The following is a 23,005-nucleotide window of genomic DNA, read 5'->3' on the forward strand; positions in this document are numbered from 1 at the left end:
TGTGCGAGGCACTTGGCATTGTAAGGGGTGCATGAGGCACTTGGCTAGCTGCAGCATGTGAAGCCTCGCTGTGCGAGGCACTTGGACGTCGTGAGGGGTGCGCGAGGCACTCGGCTGGCAGCAACATGTAAGGCCTCGCTGTGCGAGGCACTTGGCATCGGGAGGGGTGCGCGAGGCACCTGGCAGGCTGCAGCATGTGAGGCCTCGTTGTACGAGGCACTTGGCTTAACGAGGGGTGCGCGAGGCACTTGGCTGGCTACAGCATGTGAGACCTCGCTTAATGAGGCACTTGGACTTCGCTAGGAGATATGCGAGATGCTTGGCTGACATGTGGCGCATAGCGAGGCCCTCTTCTCGAGTGCCATGCTTCTTCAACGAATTTCATGTTTTCACACTTGCCCTTGAGTCTATGAGCATTCTCTTAAGTGTGTTCGTAGACTCTTTCATATGTTCTTTGTGTGATTTGAATAGCTTTTATGCTTCGTTTTCCTTGAAGGGGCGCAGAAGGCGCATCTTTTGAATGCTATCTTGGAGTGAATGAGGAAACACAAAATGGACCTTGGTGGTGTGTTTCTTTGTAATTCTTAAAGAAACACAAATACCAACTAATTTTGGTGGTGAACCAAGCATGTCCTCAAGATGTGATGAGGGCCAATCATTTCCAATCGCGGATCCCAAGGTTGCCAAAGCTCTTGATCTCCACCATCCATCTAAATTTGATCCAATGGCTAGAAAGTTTTGAGTTTCCTTATAAATAACCCAAGACTTGAACTCACCTCTTCACACTAAAAGTTGTTTAGCCTAGTGGTATCTCCTTCAAGCTATATCTAGGAGCTCCAAGGTTCCATCCCCTAGAGAGGCATTTTTGAGGTGATTTTTGCCTCTTTTCATTTATTCATTCGTTTTTTTTACTTGTTCTCTCTCATACCAAGTTTGCATTGTAGTGGTGCAAGGCGTTCTCTCACTGCTAAAGGTCCGCTCTTGCTTGTCGCTCGACCCTTCTTTACACGCCTAAAAGCCTGTCATCGCACATCTGCGGATCCACACATACGTACCCAGGTATACCTTCTTTCCCTAATGATACACATGTCTTCTGTGACATTCAGTATCCCGTGATCAGTAGGGGGAAAGACCAGGTAAAGCTGTGCAATCCCACACCGCCTGGGGAAGGTTAAGTGTGATGATTCTAAGACTTTGTAGGTATGGGACTACACAGTTGAAGAGGGCTTAAATGGATTGATGGGTACTGCCTATGCCAACAAGATGCATCTTCTTTTCGATAGCCCATTACTTGAGAACTCCAAAGTTAAGCGTGCTTGACCTGGAGTAATCTCAAGATGGGTGACTTCCTAGTATGTTTTCCCAGGAAGTGTGCGAGTGAGGACAATGCACGCTGGAAAGACTCGTGTTGGTTTGTAGGGCCAATCATTATTCCAGGAAGCAGCCATAGTGACATGGGGCGTTACATCTCCTTTATCTTTTATATGAGGGTAGGGTCATAGGTTGGTATGTACCCATTCCATAGAGGTTTTTTTCTCTTTTTTTCTTTATTCTCACGGCTCATTAGGCACATATGCATGGGTCCTTTTCTTACACCCCTTATATTTATGTTGTAGATATAGGGTTGTCTTCACACACACACGTCATCTAGTCTTAGTTGGCCCGTGTCTGGGCGGTGCTCTAAAGGTCCACCTACTGTTGAATTTATCGAGTTGTCATGCACGCTGGAAAGACTCGTGTTGGTTTGTAGGGTCAGTCGTTATTCCAGGAAGCAGCCATAGTGACATGGGGCGTTACATCTCCTTTATCTTTTATATGAGGGTAGGGTCTGTAGAGTCCAAGAACTTTACTTAGCTAATTATTGAGTAGTATTATAGTGTGTTACAGGGACCACTCTTCTTACCTGAATTACAGCAATTAAGTTGATAAAGCAACCCAAGTGTGATTCTGTTCAAGCGTCTCTAGCCAAACAGATCAAGATCCAGCCACCAAAACTCAGACCCTTGTCTCCTATGAGATTCCTAGCCCTTCAATAGCCCAGATTGGTAATCTCCTTCAAACCTCAAGCTTTCAAAAAAAAAAAAAAATCAAATCAAGAACGAGAGATTGTTCTTGGTCTGTTTCCCCTTCAATCTATCGCCCAAAACCAGTGTATGAAATCGTACTAAATGAAAACCTAATTATCTTATTAATAGATTATTTAATCTCACTTAATTCCTATAAAACTAAATGACCTTTCTGTCCCCAACCTCAAATTTATACTTAATAATCACTTTAGACACTTATTATAATTTACAAACAAAACTAATAGTTTTAACTTTTGATAATTACGCTTTCTATCATAAAACCCATAATTTTACCCCAATACATAACTTCTATTACACTTGAGCCCCTAATACTTGAAGAAACATGTGTGAGTGGATTGCTTGACAGAACACATAAATGAACATACATCATAAATCATGTATATCATAATTCATATAATTAAACACATAATGTCATACAATTTACCATAATACATTTACTAGTAAAAGCAGATATTATAATTGGCACTTAAACCCTCAATACTTGAAGGAACCGTGTCTTTCCGCTACCATACATACACATATCATAATCATGAAATAAATCACACATTATCATGAAATAATAATAAAAAAAATTTACATATGCATCAACATAAACTACCGAATTTCCCTCACAGTCCAAAATTACCACAATACCCAAGAAATGCAAAGGCGGATATTACAATTCCATTCCAAATATAATATAATATTTATTTATATGCATTAGTTCATTATATTTTATTTATTTAATTTTCAGCAATATGTCCAATCCAAACCCTTTAACTGCTTTACTTGTTAATGAGAAATTGACTAGTGACAACTACATGAAATGGAAGTCAAACATCAAAATTGTTTTGATATGTGAAAACCACATGTTTGTCCTTAATGAGGAATGTCCTGAGGCTCCTACCCTCACTACTGCCAACACTGCTAGAGAGAAGTATGACAATTGGATCTTATCTAATAAGAAGGCCAAATGTTATATGGTTGGTAATATGAGCTATATGCTCGGAAAAAAGTTTGAAACTGTTGAAACAGCCTATGAGATTTGGGAATAGTTGTACTTTAATTTTAGCATGAGTTCATTCACTCAGCTCGGGTACAACTGGAAGAAAAATACGTGGAAAGATAACCAAGAAGGATATTTGATTGTTATCCATGTGGACAGCTCGAGATTCATAATGGTCAGACCTAGTGTTAGGCGTCCAGACTTTACCACGAACTAAGAATAAGATAGCTGTCAAAGTGCTAGCTCGGGGTTAGATAGCTGTCAGAGCACAAGCTCGTGGTGATTCAAATTGTTTACCCAAAAACGGCTGCTTATGACGTGGCAGGTATTTCTCACACATGGATGACATGTGGCAGAATTGAAGTGAAATGGTGCTGTTTGGTTATCGACCAGCTACACATTGCTTCATCAAGCCTGACTATTAGGTACGACTAGGCTGGCCATATGATTCGGTGTATTTCCCTATAAGATTATGATCTTGTAATAATTATATTTATTATTTCATCTTTATTACCTTGATACGCAGTTATTAAGGAAAGTTAAGGCCCATTGGCCCATGTAACCCTCCTTGAGCCTATAAATATGCATGAAATAGCTCAAGGAAGGGACTTTGGATCTTTGAATCTTTTTCTTGAATATTGAGAGAAAGAGCTATAGTTTGATTATCCATCATTTTATTGTAATTCTACCAAAGTTGTTGAAACTCAAGAACCCTAGTTCTTTGATCATGGCTTTGAGATTCAATATTAATAATAGCACTAAGTGGACGTAGGTCATTACCATTCTTTGGGGCCGAACCACTATAAATTGTTGGTGTTTTCTTCTTTTCAATTAGATTAAATTCTTAATTGTCGTCTCATTTCCTGTCGTATATTTGACTCTGTGTCCTTGGCCAAATCAAGGGTCAACATTCTGGTGCTTTCATTGAGAGAATGATAAAAAAATGTAATGAAACCGAAAAATTAAAGACAAGCCTTTTGTCTTCCTAATGAAACCGAAAAATAAAGACAACCCTTTGTCTTCCTAATGAAAACCGAAATTTAAAGACAACCCTTTGTCTTCCTAATAAAAACCGAAAATTAAAGACAAAAAGGACTCTTGGACTCACACAAGTCAAATGTTTGACTTATCACAAAATAAACAAAGACTAAAAAACGTGATTAAAAATAAAAAGACTCATTACAAGAAGCTAAATATTGATCAAGCTCCTAAACTGGTGTCCTCATCATTCCTCCCCTCTTGACTTGGATCAACTGGAACTTGACTTGGATTTTGAGTCTTGGTGTCCTCATCAAATAGGACCCATCGAGGACCTTGAAGAGGTCCAGCTTGATAAAGAAAATCTGACCACAGTTGTGAAAGTCGGTAAAAATTTAGAGACAACAACAAAACAAGCACTGGTGGAGTTTTTGAGGAGGAACCAGGAAGTCTTCGCCTGGTCACACAAAGACATGGTCGGAATAGACCCTGCAGTCATCAATCATGTCCTGAACATCGACAAGAGTTTTCCACCAGTGCAACAGAAAAGAAGGCTGCTCGACAAAGATAGATCAAAGGCCTTAAAATAAGAAGTCGAGAAAATGAAGGAGAATGGGTTCATCAGGGTGGCATTTTATCCATCATGGGTCTCTAATCCTGTACTAGTTCCCAAGCCAAATGGTAAGTGGCAAACATGCGTGGATTTCATAGACCTTAATAAAGCCTGCCCCAAATATTGTTTCCCACTCCCAAGAATCGACCCACTGGTCAATGCCACTGCAGGACACGAGATTCTCTCATTCATGGATGCATACTCCGGGTATAATCAAATTAGTATGCATCCTCCTGATGAGGATCACACTAGCTTTCAGACTGATACATGGCTTTACTATTACAAAGTAATGCCCGTCAGTTTGAAAAACGCTGGTGTGACTTACCAGCGACTAGTCAACCACATGTTTAAGGAGCTGATCGGGACCAACAAGGAGGTATACATCGAAAACATGCTGGTTAAGTCGAAGAAGGTAGAAGGGCATATAGAGGATCTGCAGGAGTGCTTCAACGTATTGAACAAATATCAGATGAAGTTGAACCCCCTCAAATGCTCCTTTGGAGTGGGATCAAGGAAGTTCCTGGGATTTATAGTTAACTCGAGAGGAATTGAAGCCAATCCAGAGAAAATCAAAGCCCTGATCGATATAAAATCACCAGCAAAAATTAAGGATGTTCAAAGTTTGACTGGAAGAATTGTCGCTCTCTGTAGATTTATTTCGAAATCAATGAACAAGTGCGTCCCATTTTTTAATCTACTTAGAGGCAACAAAAAATTTGAATGGATAGAGGAGTGCGAGCAGGCTTTCCAAGCATTGAAGACTCACATGGCGCAACCACCCATTCTCTCGAAGCCAGTCGATGAGGAATCTTTGTTTGTCTACTTGGCGATTACAGAATATGCTGCTAGTGTTGTCTTGGTAAGAGAAGAAGAAGAAGACGTGCAAAGGGACATTTATTATGTAAGAAAAAGGCTAATTGGAGCGGAGCTGCGGTACCCACCAATTGAAAAGTTAGCCTATTGCTTAATTCTGGCCTCTAGGAAGCTGCGGCCTTACTTTCAAGCTCACCCAATCGTAGTTTTGGCCGACCAGCCTCTACGGCATGTTCTGCAAAAGCCAGAGGCTGCGGGAAGAGTGTTGAAATAGGCAGTCGAACTTGGGCAGTTCGATATCTCTTACTTACCACGAGCAGCGACAAAAGGGCAAGCCTTGGCTGACTTCATTGCAGAGTTCACTGAACTTACAGATAGCGAGCAGACCGAACAGCCTGAAGAACCTAAGTCTCAAAACCAACCTCCCTCATGGAAGTTATTTACAGACAACTCTTCCAATGAGCATCATGCAGGGGCAGGGGTGATCCTGATTACGCCTGAAGGGAATCGATTTCACTATGCAATCAGGTTTGACTTCACTGCTTCCAACAGCGAGACTGAGTATGAAGCATTGCTCGCTGGGTTACGATTAGCCAGGGACATGAATATAAAGATACTTCACATCTACAGTGACTCTCAATTGGTGGTAAATCAAGTCATGGGAGAGTACCAAGCCCAAGGTCTAAAGATGGTTGCCTATTTAAACAAAACAAAGGATCTATTAGCACAATTTGACAAGTACACCCTTCACCAGGTACCTCTTGACCAGAATTCAAACTTTGATGCTTTGGCCAAGCTAGCAAGTGCAAAAGATGCTGATACTCTGAACATAGTGCCAGTTGAACGACTATCTGTGCCAAGCATCCATGTAGAGGAGACCACTCTGGTGATCCAGGTGGTGGATACATGGATGGCACCATACAAAGAGTATCTGACGCAAGGCATGTTACCAATGGACAGAAACAAAGCTGGACCCTTCAGCGACAGTCTGCTAGGTATATCCTAGTCGTTGGAATCTTGTACCGAAGGGGATGCTCGATGCCACTCCTCAGATATGTTTCGAAAGAGAAAGCCAAATAATTGATGAAAGGGGTACACGAAGGCTTTTGCGGGGACCACGCTGGGGGGCAAAGCTTGTCAAAAAAGATCCTGAGGTAAGGGTATTTCTGGCCAACAATGGATGAAGACTCGATGGAATTTGTACGGAGGTGTGACAAGTGCCAAAGATTCTCAAAAATCCCACGAGCAGCCCCTAATGAACTGAAATAGATGCAAAGTCCGTGGCCGTTTGCAGTGTGGGGTATAGACTTAATCGGATCTTTACCCATAGGAAAGGGCGGCGTCAAGTATGCTATGGTTGTCGTCGATTATTTCACTAAATGTGCCGAAGTCGAGCCACTCGCAACCATTACGACCAAGAAAGTGCTGGATTTTGTGGTCAAAAACATTGTTTGTCGCTATGGATTCCCAAGGAAAATCGTCTCAGCTAACGGCACACAGTTTGATAGTGATTTATTCACAGAGTTTTGCGAAGGGCATGGGATTATCAAGAGCTTTTCTTTAGTCGCTCATCCCCAAGCAAATGGACAAGTCAAAGCAGTCAACAAAATGCTAAAGGATACCCTGAACAAAAGACTGGAAGAAGCTAAGGGTGCATGGCCAGAGCAATTGCCTGAAGTCCTTTGGTCGTACAGAACTTCTCATCGAACAGCAACAGGCCATACTCCATTCTCTTTGGCTTATGGGTATGATGCTATGTTTCCTATTGAGTTAGATCACCCTCACATCGCAGAATAATGTACGATCAAGGCTCTAACAGCCAACTATTGATGGAATCCAAGGACTTGATCAATGAGAAACGTGAACAAGCCCAACTCTGAGTCGCTGAGTACCAGCAAAAAGTCGCCTGGTCTTTCAACTCTAAAGTTCGTGAAAGAAAATTCAATGTCAGAGATTTAGTACTTCGAAGGGTTTTCCTAAATACCCGCAACCAGGCTGCTGGAGTACTTGGACATAATTGGGAAGGACCATACCAGATTGAAGAAGTCCTCCATCCAGGCACCCACAAACTTGCTCGCTTAAATGGAGATCTTATTCCTCGCTATTGGAATGGAGAAATCCTGCGCAAGTACTATCAATAAAAAATTCTTCTTAAAGAATTGGCTTGTATTAATTTTTCTTTTTACAAGTTATGAAAAAGGGTTGGTCATTTTATGTGACTAATCGCTTATAAGTGTAAGATCTTATTGATCACTCGTATAGACACATTTTGTCCATTTATTATGAGAAATATAAGGGATTGTGTGCAGCCAGTCATTCATGCCAATTATTGTATTTATTACAAGTATTTGCTCATTACGTGTGTTGTTTTGCTGTATTATCATTTTAATTATTTTGCTCCGAGCAGTAATGTTCAAACAGGTTCTGGTCAAGGCAAGTGACAAAGGACCTAAAGCTCCTCAATAAGTGAAAGCATCTAGTAAGCAAAGCATATCGAATGATATGTAAACACATGAGCAAAATAAGTGAAAGCATGCTGAGGTACTTAGAGTATTTTTCAAAATTTTGTATTTTGTTAAATCAATCCAAAGTACTATGCTAGGTTCGGTCATGCGAACATAATAAAATGCAAATATTCTGCTCGGATGTAATTGTTCAATTAAAAGTAAAAGCTGCCCATGCAACAATGAAATTTTAATGAGAAAATTAAAGTGTCTTTACATCACGACCCTTAGGTCGTGCAGTCAAAAGGTTAAAAGAAAGAAAGGAAAAAGACTAAGAGGCAGGAGGGTCTTGAGGAGCGTCCTGGTCGACAGCTGCGCCAGCTTCATTATCTGCACCATCTATCCCTGTTGCCAGGGAGTTTCTGGGGAAGCAGGAACTTTAGCCCTCTTTTCTTCCTCCAGGCGAATGGCACACTGAGACATTAGAGTCTGCCTCAGGCGATCCGACAGGTAGCTGAAGTTAGCCTTTCGGTTGTGCTTCCAAAACTCATAGAAGCAAAGATGGGTGGCTTCTTTGTACTTCTCCAAGTTCTTGGCTTCAAGTTCCTCAAGCTCCTTCACGCGCTTTTCCAGCTCCTCCGTCTCCTGCCTGCTCGCAATCAAATCAAGCTCGAGCTGTTTGGAGTGTTGGAAGTTGAGTTTGGCGCTTTCCCTGAATTTTTCTTTGTCTTCATTGGATTTCTTCAGGGCGTCCCGACTCTCCAGCAGCTCCTTGGTCAAAGTGGCTTTTGCTTGAGCAGTTCTTCATTCTGCTTAGACATCTCTGCACTTTTCTCAAGCAACTCACTGTTCTGCTTGGTTACCTCATTGTTCTTCTCGAGCAGGTTAGCATTTTTCCCTTCAAGCTCTTTCTTAGCCTCAGCAAGCCTGGTATCAAAATTTTTGGTTTTGGACACCATAGCACCTGCACGGCGCCAGCCAGCAGTCATGGTCAGCAATCCCTGCAATCAGATGAAAAGAGTAAGGCGATGGCAGAAAATCAAAAGCAAATTATTCAGCATCAGGAAGTAACATACGCTGACTATCTCATTCAGCCCTCAGCTGAGTATTTGATCGGTCTCCATGGAGATGGTGCCGTCAATGGCCTCTTGAATGCGTTTGTGTTTGGAGATCTTGTATATCCTCTCCCTGGTTGAGCTGACCACGAAGCTGGACAGGGAGCCTTCAGGCTGAGTGCGGTGTGTTCGGCTGGTAGGGTCCTGAGGAGTGGAATGCTGGTCGACAGGTGTTGGAGGAGTGGAATGCTGATCGACTGGAGGCGTTGAGGCCGGCTGCTCGAGTGGCGATGGAGGTGGCGTGTTCTCCTTCGAAGGAACAGTGGTTGGAGGGTGCTCAGTTCGGGCCTTCTTTGAGGTGGGTTTACTTCTCTCCCCCTGAGTCCTCTTGCTGTCCTCCTTCCTGCCTGAAGAAGCAGCGGTAGCCTTGTAATGTTCGAACACGTCTTCAGATGACATATATGCACAAAAAGAAACAACACGAGCAGTGAGACAAGATATATAGATGGAACTAAAAATGAAAGGACAGAGATTATAAGTAAAGTTCCCGTGCTACAACTACTAGTCGCTACATTACTTACTGAACTACTTACTGCCTGGAAGAAATCTGAACTTAAGTTTGGAGTATACTTAAAGTTGCCATCCTAGTCAAATAAGTGACAGGGAATTGGGAGACTATCTAAGAGCGAAAGATCAATACCATTCTCATCTGAAGACTCATTGATGGGAGTGGGAGGTTCGGTTACTTTCTTTTTTCCCTTTCCCAGTGGGGCAGGGGGAGTGGCAGCTCGCGGGATGCTGGAGGTTTCCCTGATTGTCACTCCAGTTGTCCTCCTCCTTTGAAGTTGTGATACGTCTGGGTGCTGCTGGGGAATCTCCTCGCCAGTGGCACTTCCCGCTGTTGACTCCCTCACATCTTGGTGAGGTGCCAAAAGCCCGACCAGCCTAAGGTTAGCCTCTGTAACCAGATGCTTGACGCTCTTCTCCACGTCAGTCATACTGGTCAAGAGGGCTGATCGGATTTCCATGTCTGGTGTGGGCACTGGTCGCAACCATTGGCCTGAAAGGCGCTAAAAATCTAAGGAAAGTGCAAGAAAAAATTAAAGAAAAATAAACGACCAGGGGTGTTAAAGTATTACCTCCTTGGGTGAAGGCCAGATTGTTGGCAACCATGTCCGTAGTCAGGAAGTACTCAAAGTGGTACCTCCCCACGATGGAAATAAAGGTTGTGTCACCCAGGAAAGTACGAGACGTTTCTTGGTCCCAGAAGTGGAAGAACCCCGTGTTTTCCTGGTTGGGGTTGTATTTTAGGTCGAACAGATAGTTGACCTCATGTGGTGTGGGGACAGGCCATTTCTTATGCCTATAAAGGATATAGAGTGCTAAAAGTATTCTATATCCATTAGGGGTTATTTGAAAAGGAGCGACCCCGAAATAGTTGGCCACTCCTTGGAAGAAAGGATGAAGAGGCAAGATAGCTCCTGCCTCGATGTGATATCTCGACTAGGCACTGAAGGCGCCTCCAGGCAAATTCGCCCGTTGGTCTTTGGTGGGTTGGACTACGGTTACCCCAGGAAGTCCGTATTTTGTAATATAATTCGCAATCATCCTAACTGTTACTCGGCTAGAAGGGGCGACGTACCATTCAACATCTGGTTGAATGGCGTTTTGAAGTTGAGCATGGGTTTGGATGCTAGGGTCGAGGGAATTTCGGCCCGAGGAGCAGGCTGATTTGAAGGATTGGAAGGTTTCTTTTTATGGGCTTTAGTTTGTGCTCGACCGATACTTTGAAGGAGGGTCGATGGAGTGTTTGAAGTGGCGCAAGAAAAGGGAATTTCAGGTATTAGTAATGACGGTTTCTCTTCGTCCTCGAGCAATTGAGCTAGCAAGTCATCGTCGATGGGTCTCTCACCCCCACGGATCTTGCTTGAAAAGCTGCGAATAGAAAAAGGGGGAGATGAGAACTTAAAGCCTAAAAGCTTGTGTTGAGAGTTGGAATAACATTTCTTGCGTATAAAAGTTAAGCTTTTATACGACCAGCAACATTCTAACAAAAACACTCAGTCTCTTACGAGCAATTTGGGAAACAAATTAAAAAGCGGAAGTAAAAAGTTTTTCAGAGAAAACTTTTTCAACTCTGACAGGGCAGGAAAAACCCATTTTTTCAACTAGCTTAAAAAATCAAATTTTTACTTCGATTTTACGCCTTAAATCTGCGGTCTCGACTACCAAACTGACTCCTAACTCCTATACAGCAGTAGTTCACTTCCCTATCTAGCATCGATCAAAATGCCCATTACCCCAAGATAGTTTCAGTCAAGAACTCAGATACGAAACGAATAAAAAACAGTCTTGCATGGCATCTCAAACAACAGAAAGATTCTGAAAACTTACTTGGATGAAAGTTGGAGTATAAGCACGGAAGTTTTGAGCGTCTGAACGGAGATTCCTTGGATCAGCGATGAAGGCTCCTAGGATCTCTAGGCTCTGGAGGTTGAAGTTCTTTAGAGTTCTTGAAAAACAGAAGGCAAGTGAAAGGTAAAAAGTAAAAATATGATCTGGGAGTATTATTCATAGTGATCGTAGCTCCGTAAAAGAGGTAATCATGGAATTACTTTTTTCAAAGCATGGGGAAGTGCAATAGCTGTCAGATAATTTTTTGGGAAACCGAAAAGACTTGATTAGACATGATTGATCACTTTTATCGAGAAAGCATGGGCGGCTCTGGCAGATTTGGTGGGGGTAAGCGAAGGGTCAGATTCCAAAGTTTACTTTATGCTGGTCATAGTAAAGTAAACTTGGGGGGCAAATGTTTACCCAAAAACGGCTGCTTAAGACGTGGCAGGTATTTTTCACATGTGGATGACACGTGGCAGAATTGAAGTGAAAAGGTGCTGTTCGGTTATCGACCAGCTACACATTGCTTCATCAAGCCTGACTATTAGGTACGACTAGGTTGGTCGTATGATTTGGTGTATTTCCTTATAAGATTATGATCTTGTAATAATTATATTTATTATTTCATCTTTATTACCTTGATACGTAGTTATTAAGGAAAGTTAAGGCCCATTGGCCCATGTAACCCTCCTTGAGCCTATAAATATGCATGAAATAGCTCAAGGAAGGGACTTTGGATCTTTGAATCTTTTTCTTGAATATTGAGAGAAAGAGCTATAGTGTGATTATCCGTCGTTTTATTGTAATTCTACCAAATTTGTTGAAACTCAAGAACCCTAGTTCTTTGATCACGACTTTGAGATTCAATATTAATAATAGCACTAAGTGGACGTAGGACATTACCATTCTTTGGAGCCGAACCACTATAAATCGTTGGTGTTTTCTTCTTTTCCATTAGATTAAATTCTTAATTATCGTCTCATTTCCTGTTGTATATTTGACTCTGTGTCGTTGGCCAAATCGAGGGTCAACACAAATATAACGCATATTAAAGGATCCCCAAAGATTGAGGATTTGTTTATACGCTTATTCATGACTAGGTCGTCATATTTATTATCCGAGATAACAGGAACATATTTATTTTGTTATCAAATCATATCCGAAAAAAAATTCGAATGATTTATGTCAAAGATAGACATTATGTAATTACGTGATTGACTCATGCTTACCCAAACCTATTCATGGAATTCTCCTGTAAATACTGGAAATATTGAACAGGGAAGGGGGGTATTATTCTGTAATACTGAAACTCTGCCGAAATAGAGAGAAAAACCAATAATATTGACTCGTGGAGTAGGTGGATTTTAACCATTGAACCACGTAAAAGTTTTGTGTTCTTGAGCGAATTCTTGTTATTTTCGTTATGATTTACCGTCAAGCACTAATCTGCCCTTATTATTTCTTAATACACTGTTCGCGAAAAACTGCGTCAAAAGTTTGGTGCTTTATTGAGAGCAAATTAGTGCTTCACCAAAATTCCAGTTGATTTCCATCATTGTGCTCACTCGCTCAATGCATGATAATGAGATAGAACAGCCCAGTAGGCAGGAGGCCCATCATACCGTTGTTTCAAATTAACGTGGCCCTAGGATTAAGCAACGTCCGGGAAAACAATCGGCGGGTAATGGCGACACTAGGAGTTCGGCATCATTACTGCCAAACCCAAACCCAAGCTATCTAACTGCCACTAAGATGGAGATTATGCAATTGAGGAGCCATCTCACTAGGGCAAATAGGCAGATTTTGGCTCAGTTACCCCTCTTGCAAGCGACATTAATGTCGAAAAGAGGCAAAGTGGGTCTCATAAGTCCCATAGGAATAATTGATCCAAACTGAGTCAATCAATTAGAACCGCTACTCCAAGTTCTATACCTGCAGGGCGAGATCAACAAAATGCTTGACCCAACAATCATCACAGGGGTCGTCACCATGTCAGTCGGTTAGTTAGGACTGCAACCCCAAGTTTGGTGCCTTCTTCATAGGTCCCCAGGAATGCCCATGATAATCCATGAGGAGGGGCTAAGACAGGCTCACGAAGATAAAACGCTCGAACAAATCCTCCTATGCCGCGATCGGATCACCAAGCACAGAGAACTAGAGACATTGGAGTAGAGCAAAGGTGGGCTAATTTCGTCCGTCCTGATGGAACGCGGATAGCCTCACTAATAAGGCATCCCCCGTCACCTATAAGACATCCAACACCACCTCGTCCTCAACGGGTTCTTCTAGTTCATGGAGACAGTGGGAGAAACCCTCCCCCATTTGCCAATAGTTATGTCCCACGAACACGTGTCGAGAATCTAGGTCCTTCGCCCTAGCCGCGAGGTGTAATCTTCGCAAACGGGAGTTACTGGACCGAAAGCCATCATAGCGGCAGGTCCGAGAGTGACCAAAGGAATCATTTGAGTTCACACAGAGCCCTCGGTATGTCCCGCAACCCAATTTGCACTCTGAACTTGCAAAGAAGGTATCCAACTTGGGATGAAGATATTAGCTATACATGACAAGAGGGAGGACCATCCATAGTACGAGATAACAGGAATGCCCCACAAAACCAAGCTCAAGCTTGGAGGGACAATAACCCATCAAACGCATACAATAGGATGGGAGCTGTTGAACAGCCCCCGGTTAACCTAGGTAGTAGGGAGCAGACCCTTGAAAGACTAGCTTTGATGGAAGAGCAAATGAAGAGGCTTTTTTCTGGAAAAGAAAAGGATGATTGCGATTCAGATGAGGAGCTCGAACCTTTCGCTCAAAATATTGCGGAGGCTTTAGAATGCCACACCTTGGAATGTTTAACACCATGATGATGGCTCACAATGTTGGACTCGATCTAAGGTGTATTTTGTTCCCTAGAACTCTTTTCGGGCCAGCTAGGCAGTGGTTTAAAATATACAAGAGGCATTCCATAAGCTCATGGAAGAAGTTTTCTTCTGATTTGAAAAAAGCATTCTGAGCTTCACAGGTAGCACGGGTTGAGGATGAATCATTAGCTAACGTAAAGCAACAACCTAGCGAGATGTTGAAGGCATACTTGAGTAGATTTGCTAATGTTGCTACACGAGTTAGGGATGTTGATGAAAGCTCCAAACTCATGGCAATGAGGACAGGAATCCTCATCGGAGGTGACCTATGGCAGGAACTCCAAAGAAAAGGAGTTAAAAGCATGGATGAATTCTTAGCTCGGGCTCAAGAGTGGATAAATCTCGAGGAGGCACGAGCTTTTGTTGCAGGAACCAGCCAGACCCCTACCGAACCCATTTGAACCACAGCCCAAACCATTACCTAGAATAACCAAGGGGGAAATAACAAAAGCAAAGGGAATGGTGAACCCGACCAGAGCGGGATGAAAAAAAACAAGCCCGTAGAGAAGTTCAAGCCTATCTACGCCATGTATACCGACCTAACGGACACACGTGAGCACATTTTTCTAGTAAACTCTAGTCGCCTTCCATTGAAGAAGCCCGAACCATTAAAGAACCAGAGGGCGAAGATAGATCCCTTAAAACTCTTCCGGTTCCACAACAAAATCGGTCATAACATTGATGATTGCCGACAGCTGAAGGATGAGATTGAAACTCTCATTAGGGCGGGACCTTTGGCCCAGTACGCTCGAAATTGAGTGAATTCAAGTCAACCTGCTGGGCAGAACCCGCTACCTGTTCTGGAAGCTTCGAAAAACCAACCCGAATCTCAAGAAAATCAGTCAACCCTCCTCCGATAGTAGGGGAGATATAACCACTATTGTGGGAAGACCTCATTTGGCGGGCACGAGCAGCGAGGCCCAAAAGAGGTACATTAATGAGCTGAAGTCTCATCATGGGGTGGAGTTCGTCCCAAAGAAACGGTTATCTAAACAGTAGCGATTGGAAAAGCAACCAATCATTTTCACGGAAGAGGATGCTAGCCACGTCCAATTCCCGCATAACGACTCACTGGTGGTAACCGTTCAGCTAGCCAACCGAAGGGTCTGAAGAACACTAGTGGATAACGGAAGTTCTGTGAATCTACTTTTCTGGTCCACCCTAGAAAAAATGGGGTTATCCATATATGATTTGAAGGTGACTTCGATGACTCTGTACGGGTTTTTGGGTGAGGAGTCAGCAACCATCGGGACGATCGGATTGGTGGTGACATTGGGCGAAGAGTCACGAACTGTTTACAAATTACTCAAGTTCGTCGTAATCGATTGTCCAGCTACATACAATGCGATTTTAGGCCGACCTTTGCTAATGGTATTTGAAGTCATATCCTCTATCTGCCACTTGGCAATGAAATTCCTCTCAACTGCTGGAATATACACAGATAGAGGCGATCAGCTCTCTACCAGAGATTTCTATGAAGGGAAAATTACAACCCGGGTAGCAAGCGATGGTCATAAATGACGGAGATGAGGAGTTCCAGGAAGTAGAAGTTACTCATGGGATTGAAGAACCTCATCAAAAAGAGGATAGTGAGGTCACCCAATGCGACGACATTGACCCACGGATAGGCGAAGACAGATCAGATCTCAAAGCCATAGAAGATCTTGAGGAAGTAAACATCGATCCCAAAGAAGCTTCGAGAGTCGTAAAGATTGGAAAGAACCTTGACGACAAAAGGAAGAAGGAGATGGATGATTTCTTACAGAAAAACATGGATGTCTTCGCATGGTCGCATGAAGATATGGTGGGAATGAGTCCAGATATAATAATTCACACCTTAAATTTGGACAAGAATGTGCCTGCAAAATCCCAAAAACAAAGACGTTTTGGAACGGTTCGAGTTGAAGCCCTTGAGGAAGAAGTAGCTCGATTATTAAAATGCGGGTTTATCTAGGAGGCAAAATACCCGATCTGGATTGCCAATCTCGTGCTGGTCCCGAAGCCAAACAAGAAGTGGAGAACCTGTATCGACTTCTCCAATCTAAATAAAGCTTGTCCCAAGGATTTTTTCCCACTACCAAGGATTGACTAGTTGGTAAATGCCACGGAAGGTCATGAGCACATGTCCTTCATGGACGTGTATTACGGATATAACCAAATTGCAATGAACCCTGCGGACCAGAGCATACTATTTTCATGAACGAACATAACGTATATTGCTACAAAGTTATGCTATTCAGGTTGAAAAATGCTGGGGCTACGTATCAATGCTTGGTCAACAAAATGTTCGCTAACTGGATCGGGAGAAATATGGAGGTGTATGTCAATGAGATGCTTGTCAAGTCAAAGACTGCCAATAACCATGTATCCAATCTGGAAGAGTGTTTTAGAATATCAAGGAAATATGAGATGAAGCTGAATCCTCAGAAATGTACCTTCAAGGTGGCATCTGGAAAGTTCCTTGGCTTCATAGTCAACACGAGGGAAATAGAGGCAAACCCTGAAAAAATCAGATCGTTAGTAGAAATGCCTTCGCCCCAGTACCATAAAGAAGTTCAAAGCCTAACTGGAAAGGTGGCAACTTTGAATCGATTCATTTCGAAATCCATTGACAAGTGTCTCCCATTCTACAACTTGCTCAGAGGAAACAAGAAATTTGAGTGGACCGAGTGCGAACGGGCGTTCCACGATCTAAAAATGCACCTGGCCGAGCCCCCGATATTATCTAAACCTATGTCTGGAGAATCTCTGTTCCTTTATTTGGTCATAATAGAGAATGTAGTCAGTGCCGTGTTAGTTCGAGAAGAAGACCGTACTCAGAAACCAGTATATTATGTAAGAAAGAGACTTCTTGGAGCCGAGTCACGATACCCACTGAAAGAGAAGCTAGCATTCTGTCTGATATTGGCTTCAAGAAAGCTCCGGCCATATTTCCAATCCCATTCAATCAACGTCTTAGCCGACCAACCTTTAAGGCAGGTTTTGTGATACGAACCACACCAACATTGTGATGAAACCCGACACCAAATATGGAACAGCCACCAAGAACATACGAGACTGGAATGGAACCGCGACCCAATGCTTAGCCAAGCACGAACCTTGGTATGAGGAAGACGCCACAAACGGGGATGGAATCCGTTTGATAAGTCAGGATGAACGCCACAAGGAATCTCCTTGATAAGTTCAAAAGTTTCTTCAAGAACTCAAGAAGAAATAAACTCACAATTTCATTCAACATAATCTGATTTTTCCAAATGTTTTCAAGGCCTTATATAGCCGAAAATTACATCAAGACAAGCCCCTTTGTCTTCCTAATGAAACCGAAAAATTAAGGACAGCCCCTTTGTCTTCCTAATGAAAACTGAAATTAAAGACAAGCCTTTTGTCTTCCTCATGAAAACCGAAATTAAAGACAAGCTTTTTGTCTTCCTAATGAAAACCGAAAATTAAAGACAAAAGGACTATTGGACTCACACAAGTCAAATGTTTGACTTATCACAAAATAAACAAAGACTAAATAAAAAACGTGATTAAAAATAAAAAGACTCATTACAGGAAGCTAAATATTGATCAAGCTCCTAAACTGGTGTCCTCATCATTCCTCCCCTCTTGACTTGGATCAACTGGAACTTGACTTGGATTTTTAGTCTTGGTGTCCTCATCATTTTGCAAAAACCTAAAACTTTGGGACGTCTCTTAAAATGGACCATCGAACTTAGCCAGTTTGAGATATTGTACATTCCACAGACCACAATTAAGAGTCAGGCCCTTCCTAACTTTATGGCTAAATGCATCAATTTTCAAGAAGAGTTCTTGAGGGAGCCGGTGCAGAAATTATGGAAAATCTTCGTTGATGGATCATCAAACGAGAACGGATCAGGAGTTGGGATCATTTATTCTCACCAGAAGGTCATCGATTTTATACAGCTCTGAGATTCAGATTTGAGGCATCCAACAACGAAGCAGAATATGAGGCCTTACTGGCAAGGCTAAGGGTGGCGAGAGAGCTCAAGGCGAAAGCCATCCACTGCTATAGCGATTCCCAACTCATGGTCAATTAGGTATTGGGAGAGTATCAAGCTCGAGGTACAAATATGGCGTCCTACCTAGCTAAGGTAAAAGGAGAGTAGTCTGAATTTGAGTACAGCTCTATTGAACAAATACCCCGCGCGCAGAACTCTAACGCTGATACTTTGGCATGACTTGCTACCACAAAAGAGGCTGAGACATGGAATGTAGTGCCAGTGGAGTTCTTGGAGAGCCCAAGTGTGACGAGAGAAATGACAGAGGTCAGAATGATCGACATAAGACCGACCTGGATGACTCCCATAATGGAATACCTCGCATCTGGAAAGCTACCTGATGACAGAAAATACACAACAAAAATACTCTATCATGCTCCACGGTACGTAATGGTAGATGGAACCTTATATCAGCGCGACCATTTGTTGCCTCTCCTGCGATATGTTCCGCCCGAGGAAGCCAAAACAATTTTACAAGAAATACCTAAAGGCTTTTGTAGAGATCATGCAGGGTGCAAAACATGGCACTGAAGATAATGAGACATGGCTATTTTTGGCCAACTTTAACAAAAGCCTCGATCTCATATGTTTTGAAGTAGGACAAATGCCAGCGTTTCGCTTCTGAGCTGCTCCAGTCGAGCTAACGATGATTTCATCCCCATGGCCATTCGTAGTATGGGGAATCGACCTAATAGGTTCCCTACCTACGGGAAAGGGAGGAGTTCGATATGCGGTAGTGGCGATCGATTATTTCACGAAGTGGGTAGAAGCCGAGCCTCTGGAAACCATCACGTAAAAAAGAATCCTAGATTTCGTGGTGAAGAGTATTATATGTTGATTTGGACTTCTTAAGAAAATCGTGTCAGACAATGGGATGCAATTCGACAGTGATCTCTTCACTGAATTTTGTGAAAAATATGGCATCACAAAGAGTTTCTCGCCGATGGCATACCCACAAACCAACAGGAAGGTCGAGGATATAAACAAAACCCTTAAGGCGAGCCTGAAGAAGAGGTTAGACGAAGCCAAAGGACTATGGCCCGAACAGCTCCCGCAAGTACTTTGGGCCTACCGAACTTCAAATAGGACCTCCACGAGGCATACTCCTTTTTCCTTAACTTTTGGAAGCGAGGCCATGCTTCCAATTGAAGCCATGGTAGCTTCTCACAAGCAAAGGAAAATTTCTCAAGACCAGAATGACGGGCTACTTAACGCATCCCTCAATCTGATCAAAGAAAAATGAGAGGAATCATAGTTACAGCACGCCCAGTATCTGTTATATTATTTCATATAATATAATATTAGATAAAATAATGTGACAAAATGTGATTTGTCACACCTTGTAACATATTATTGAGAGTCACAAAATTGGACACATGTGTGTGCCCAAATGTGACATATTTTGGAGTTACAAATTCAGTTACAAATTTGTAACTCCCAAATATTACCCAATAATGTGTATATTATATGTTACACATTTGAGATTGGATTTCATAAAGCCATTATAAAATATGGCTGTTGGAGATATGATTTTAACCCCAATAATGTGTTTTGGGAGTTACAAAGTCATTTGGGAGGGTTTGGAACTGTTTGGAAAAACAGCACATTTTCAAGTGCTGAAAATGGGCTGTGGCCGCGGCCTGGGGGACAGAAAGCAGTGGTCGCGACCACTGATGTCCTTGGCCGTATCAACAAAAATCAATATAGTATCAACAAAATATATTCTCTAAATATATATTCCACTTTTCCATTGAGCAATAAAATATATTCTCTAACAGTATCAACAAAAATCACTCGCTATTTCAATTCTAAAGTTAAGGGGTGCAGACTTGGAATGGGTGACCTAGTTCTCCAAAGGGTCTTTTTGGAAAATAAAGACGCCAAGGATGGTGTATTAGGCCCGAACTTGGAGGGACCATAACAGATCATAAAAGTCTTGGATGAGGGAACTTTCAAGATAGCTCGATTGAATGGGGAAGTACTCCCACGGACCTGGAATGCTCTGCACTTGAAAAAGTATTATCAATAGTACCACCATCAATGTAAGGCTTATTTATAAAAAGCCATTTCGATTAAATAATAGCTGGATTATTTAATAACCATTTTTTAGTGTTATTATTGCAAGCTCGTGTTCTTATAATTTGTAAAGCAACAAAGAAAGTTTATACATTCTGGTTACTTGGGGGCACATTACCAAGGTTGGAAAAATTAAGCCTGCTTGGAAAAATTTATTATTCAATGGCTTTTTAAAGCTCGAGTTTTCAATAAACCTGGCGTATACTAAGTTTAAATCATCTAAAACCCTGGATGTAACCAGGTCCAAAACTTAGAAGCTTGGAAAAATTGATTATTCAGTGGCTTTTTAAAGCTCGAGTTTTCAATAACCTAGCGCAAACTAAGTTTAAATTATATAAAACCCTGGATGTCACCAGGTCCAAAACTTAGAAGCTTGGAAAAATTGATTATTCAATGGCTTTTTAAAGCTCGAGTTTTCAATAAACTTAGCGTGAACTAAGTTTAAATCATCTAAAACTCTAGATGTAATCAAGTCCAAAACATAGAAGCTTGGAAAAATTGATTATTCAATGGCTTTTTAAAGCACGAGTTTTCATTAAACCTAGCGCAAACTAAGTTTAAATAATTAAAAACACTGGATATAACCAGGTTCGAGGCCTAATTCTTAACATGTACGACACAAATAGGCGAACAAAAACTTGGACATAACCAAGTTTGGTAAAATCTATCTCGATCTACAAGTCGATCCCTAAAATTTTGAATGTACAAGAGTAAGGGTTCATAAACATGAGAAGATAATAAAGGAAAGACAAATAGATCACAAGTTTGATATATATTGAAATAAAATAAAAATATATATTGTCACATCGAGGAGAAATAACCTCGAGCTAAGCCCGAAGGCATTGTTTAATACTAAAAGATTATTAGACAATTACAAAGAAAATCATAAATGAGATCATCGGGCCTCGTCAGCTCGCCTCGCCGAAGCCTTGAATTTAGGAAGGTACGGATCCCACAACCCGGGCTCCATAAAGGAGAAGTTCCCGTCCTAGTTGAATGCCCAGAAAATGGTAAAGCATCTCCTCCATGCTTGATGATGACGCTGTCATTTCCTCGTTTGCTTTAACTTCAGCCTCGAGTAGTTTCTCTTTGAGCTCACCATTCTTGACCTGAAGCTGTTCAACATGGTGATTCGCCTCTGCGGCCTGAGCTTGGGAGGTGGATAGTGCAGTTTTTGCGGCCTGCTTGCTTTCTTGGGAAGAGATAAGAGCAGCCTTACCAGCATGCTCATTCTTCTGAGCAACTGTCAAGGCAGCTTTGGTGGCCTGCTCACCTTCATTGGCAGTGGCCAGCTCAGCTCGAAGCTCTTCATTTCTGGCCTTAGCACAAGCTATGCTTTGGTATTGGGCCAGGACGGACTACAAAAAAATAAAACAAGTCAAAAATGTAAGAGGAAGACTACAGAAAAAAAATTCAGATTTGGGAGAAGGACTAAAGGAGAGATTCATCCCCATAGAAGAATTGAGGACATCCTTCGGGCTGCGCTCCTCAATGGCCCTCAGATCCCTCGCACTGGCTTTGTATGCATGGCCCACCATATGAGTTGTTGTCTCTTACCCCGAAAGGCTTCGGGGATTTTTTCCAGGTCTTGGGGCTTAACCGGTATTCGAACGGTGGGGGCATCAACTTGTATTACTTGGAGAGGAGGAGGCATGTGTCAAGGGGGAGGAGGAGGAACCTGCCCAACGTTGACGGAAGTCACCAGAGGTGGTTTCCGTCCAGAGCTCGTGTCTTTACCCTTAGAGGGGGATTTTGTAGTATCCCCCATTTTAGGGGTGGCCTTCTTCACCACCCTGGGCCTCTTCACGAAGGGCCCCATTCTGGACTTTTTATCTTGTCGGGGGCTCCTGTCGATTCCATCTCTTCCCCTGAAATGAACAAAAGAGTTAATTAACAAAAGAAATGTTTCAAAGATATAAAAAGAAAAACACAATGGGGAATGATAAAGATCCTACCCTTCGGGCTGGGGGAGGAATCTATTATCACCAGCTTGGGTGTATAAACCGGGCAAAGTATGACCTCTGGCTCTAGGATTAACGGAGGGGAGGGGGAATCTAATGATACAATCTTTAAGATCCTTGGGGGTTTAGGTCCCTCCTTGGGGCTAGATTCATCTGCAAACTGCCTAAATCCAGGAGCAAATGCCCCTTGGAGCAGAAAGGGCCAAGTCCTAAGGTTGGTCCCATATTCTTCAAAGATAGAAGATCTAAAGTTCAATGTATTGTCGACAACAATGGTGCCTTTGGGATAGCTGTGGTGGTAGCGTACCACCAAACGATCCACACATTGGAGGAGGGTCACATTTAGGTCCGAGTCGGTGGAGTGGCGACTAACTAGCTGGTTGGGGTTAAAACGTATTAACCTAAAGTTAGCAGCAGCCCGATCTAACTCCCCAAAAAGTTATGGGTTACCCTTGCCAGAGGGGCCAACTGCTGCCCCAGAAGCAGCCCGGTCGGGTCAGGTCTTCGATCAGCTTCGGGAGCCCATCTTTTCCGAATGAGAGGCACCTCGCCCTCTTCCTCGTCGGTGTCCTCAGCGATTTGCAAAGCCTCTTGAGAGGAGGGAAGCTCGGGTATCATCGGAAGTGGAACTCGGATCCTCAGGGCTGATG

General features: G+C 42.5%; 1 protein-coding gene across 1 annotated transcript; it reads right to left on the reverse strand.

Moving 5' to 3' along the window:
* Positions 1–8,696: 8,696 nt before the first annotated feature.
* On the reverse strand, positions 8,697–9,434 carry LOC133832593 (uncharacterized). Its single transcript, XM_062262912.1, has 2 exons — positions 9,123–9,434; positions 8,697–8,921 (listed from the first exon to the last, which is right to left on the reverse strand). Exons 1-2 carry the CDS (start codon positions 9,432–9,434, stop codon positions 8,697–8,699), a joined length of 537 nt encoding a protein of 178 aa, XP_062118896.1.
* Positions 9,435–23,005: the final 13,571 nt, after the last annotated feature.

Source organism: Humulus lupulus, chromosome 4, assembly GCF_963169125.1.
Source record: "Humulus lupulus chromosome 4, drHumLupu1.1, whole genome shotgun sequence".
NCBI classification, from domain to species: domain Eukaryota; kingdom Viridiplantae; phylum Streptophyta; class Magnoliopsida; order Rosales; family Cannabaceae; genus Humulus; species Humulus lupulus.

Excerpts from the sequence above, each read along its gene's own strand:
- LOC133832593 (XM_062262912.1), bottom strand. The coding sequence starts at position 9,434 with ATGTCATCTGAAGACGTGTTCGAACATTACAAGGCTACCGCTGCTTCT. Across the intron at positions 8,922-9,122 it reads GCTCCCTGTCCAGCTTCGTG|GGATTGCTGACCATGACTGC; the intron begins GTCAGCTCAACC and ends ATCTGATTGCAG.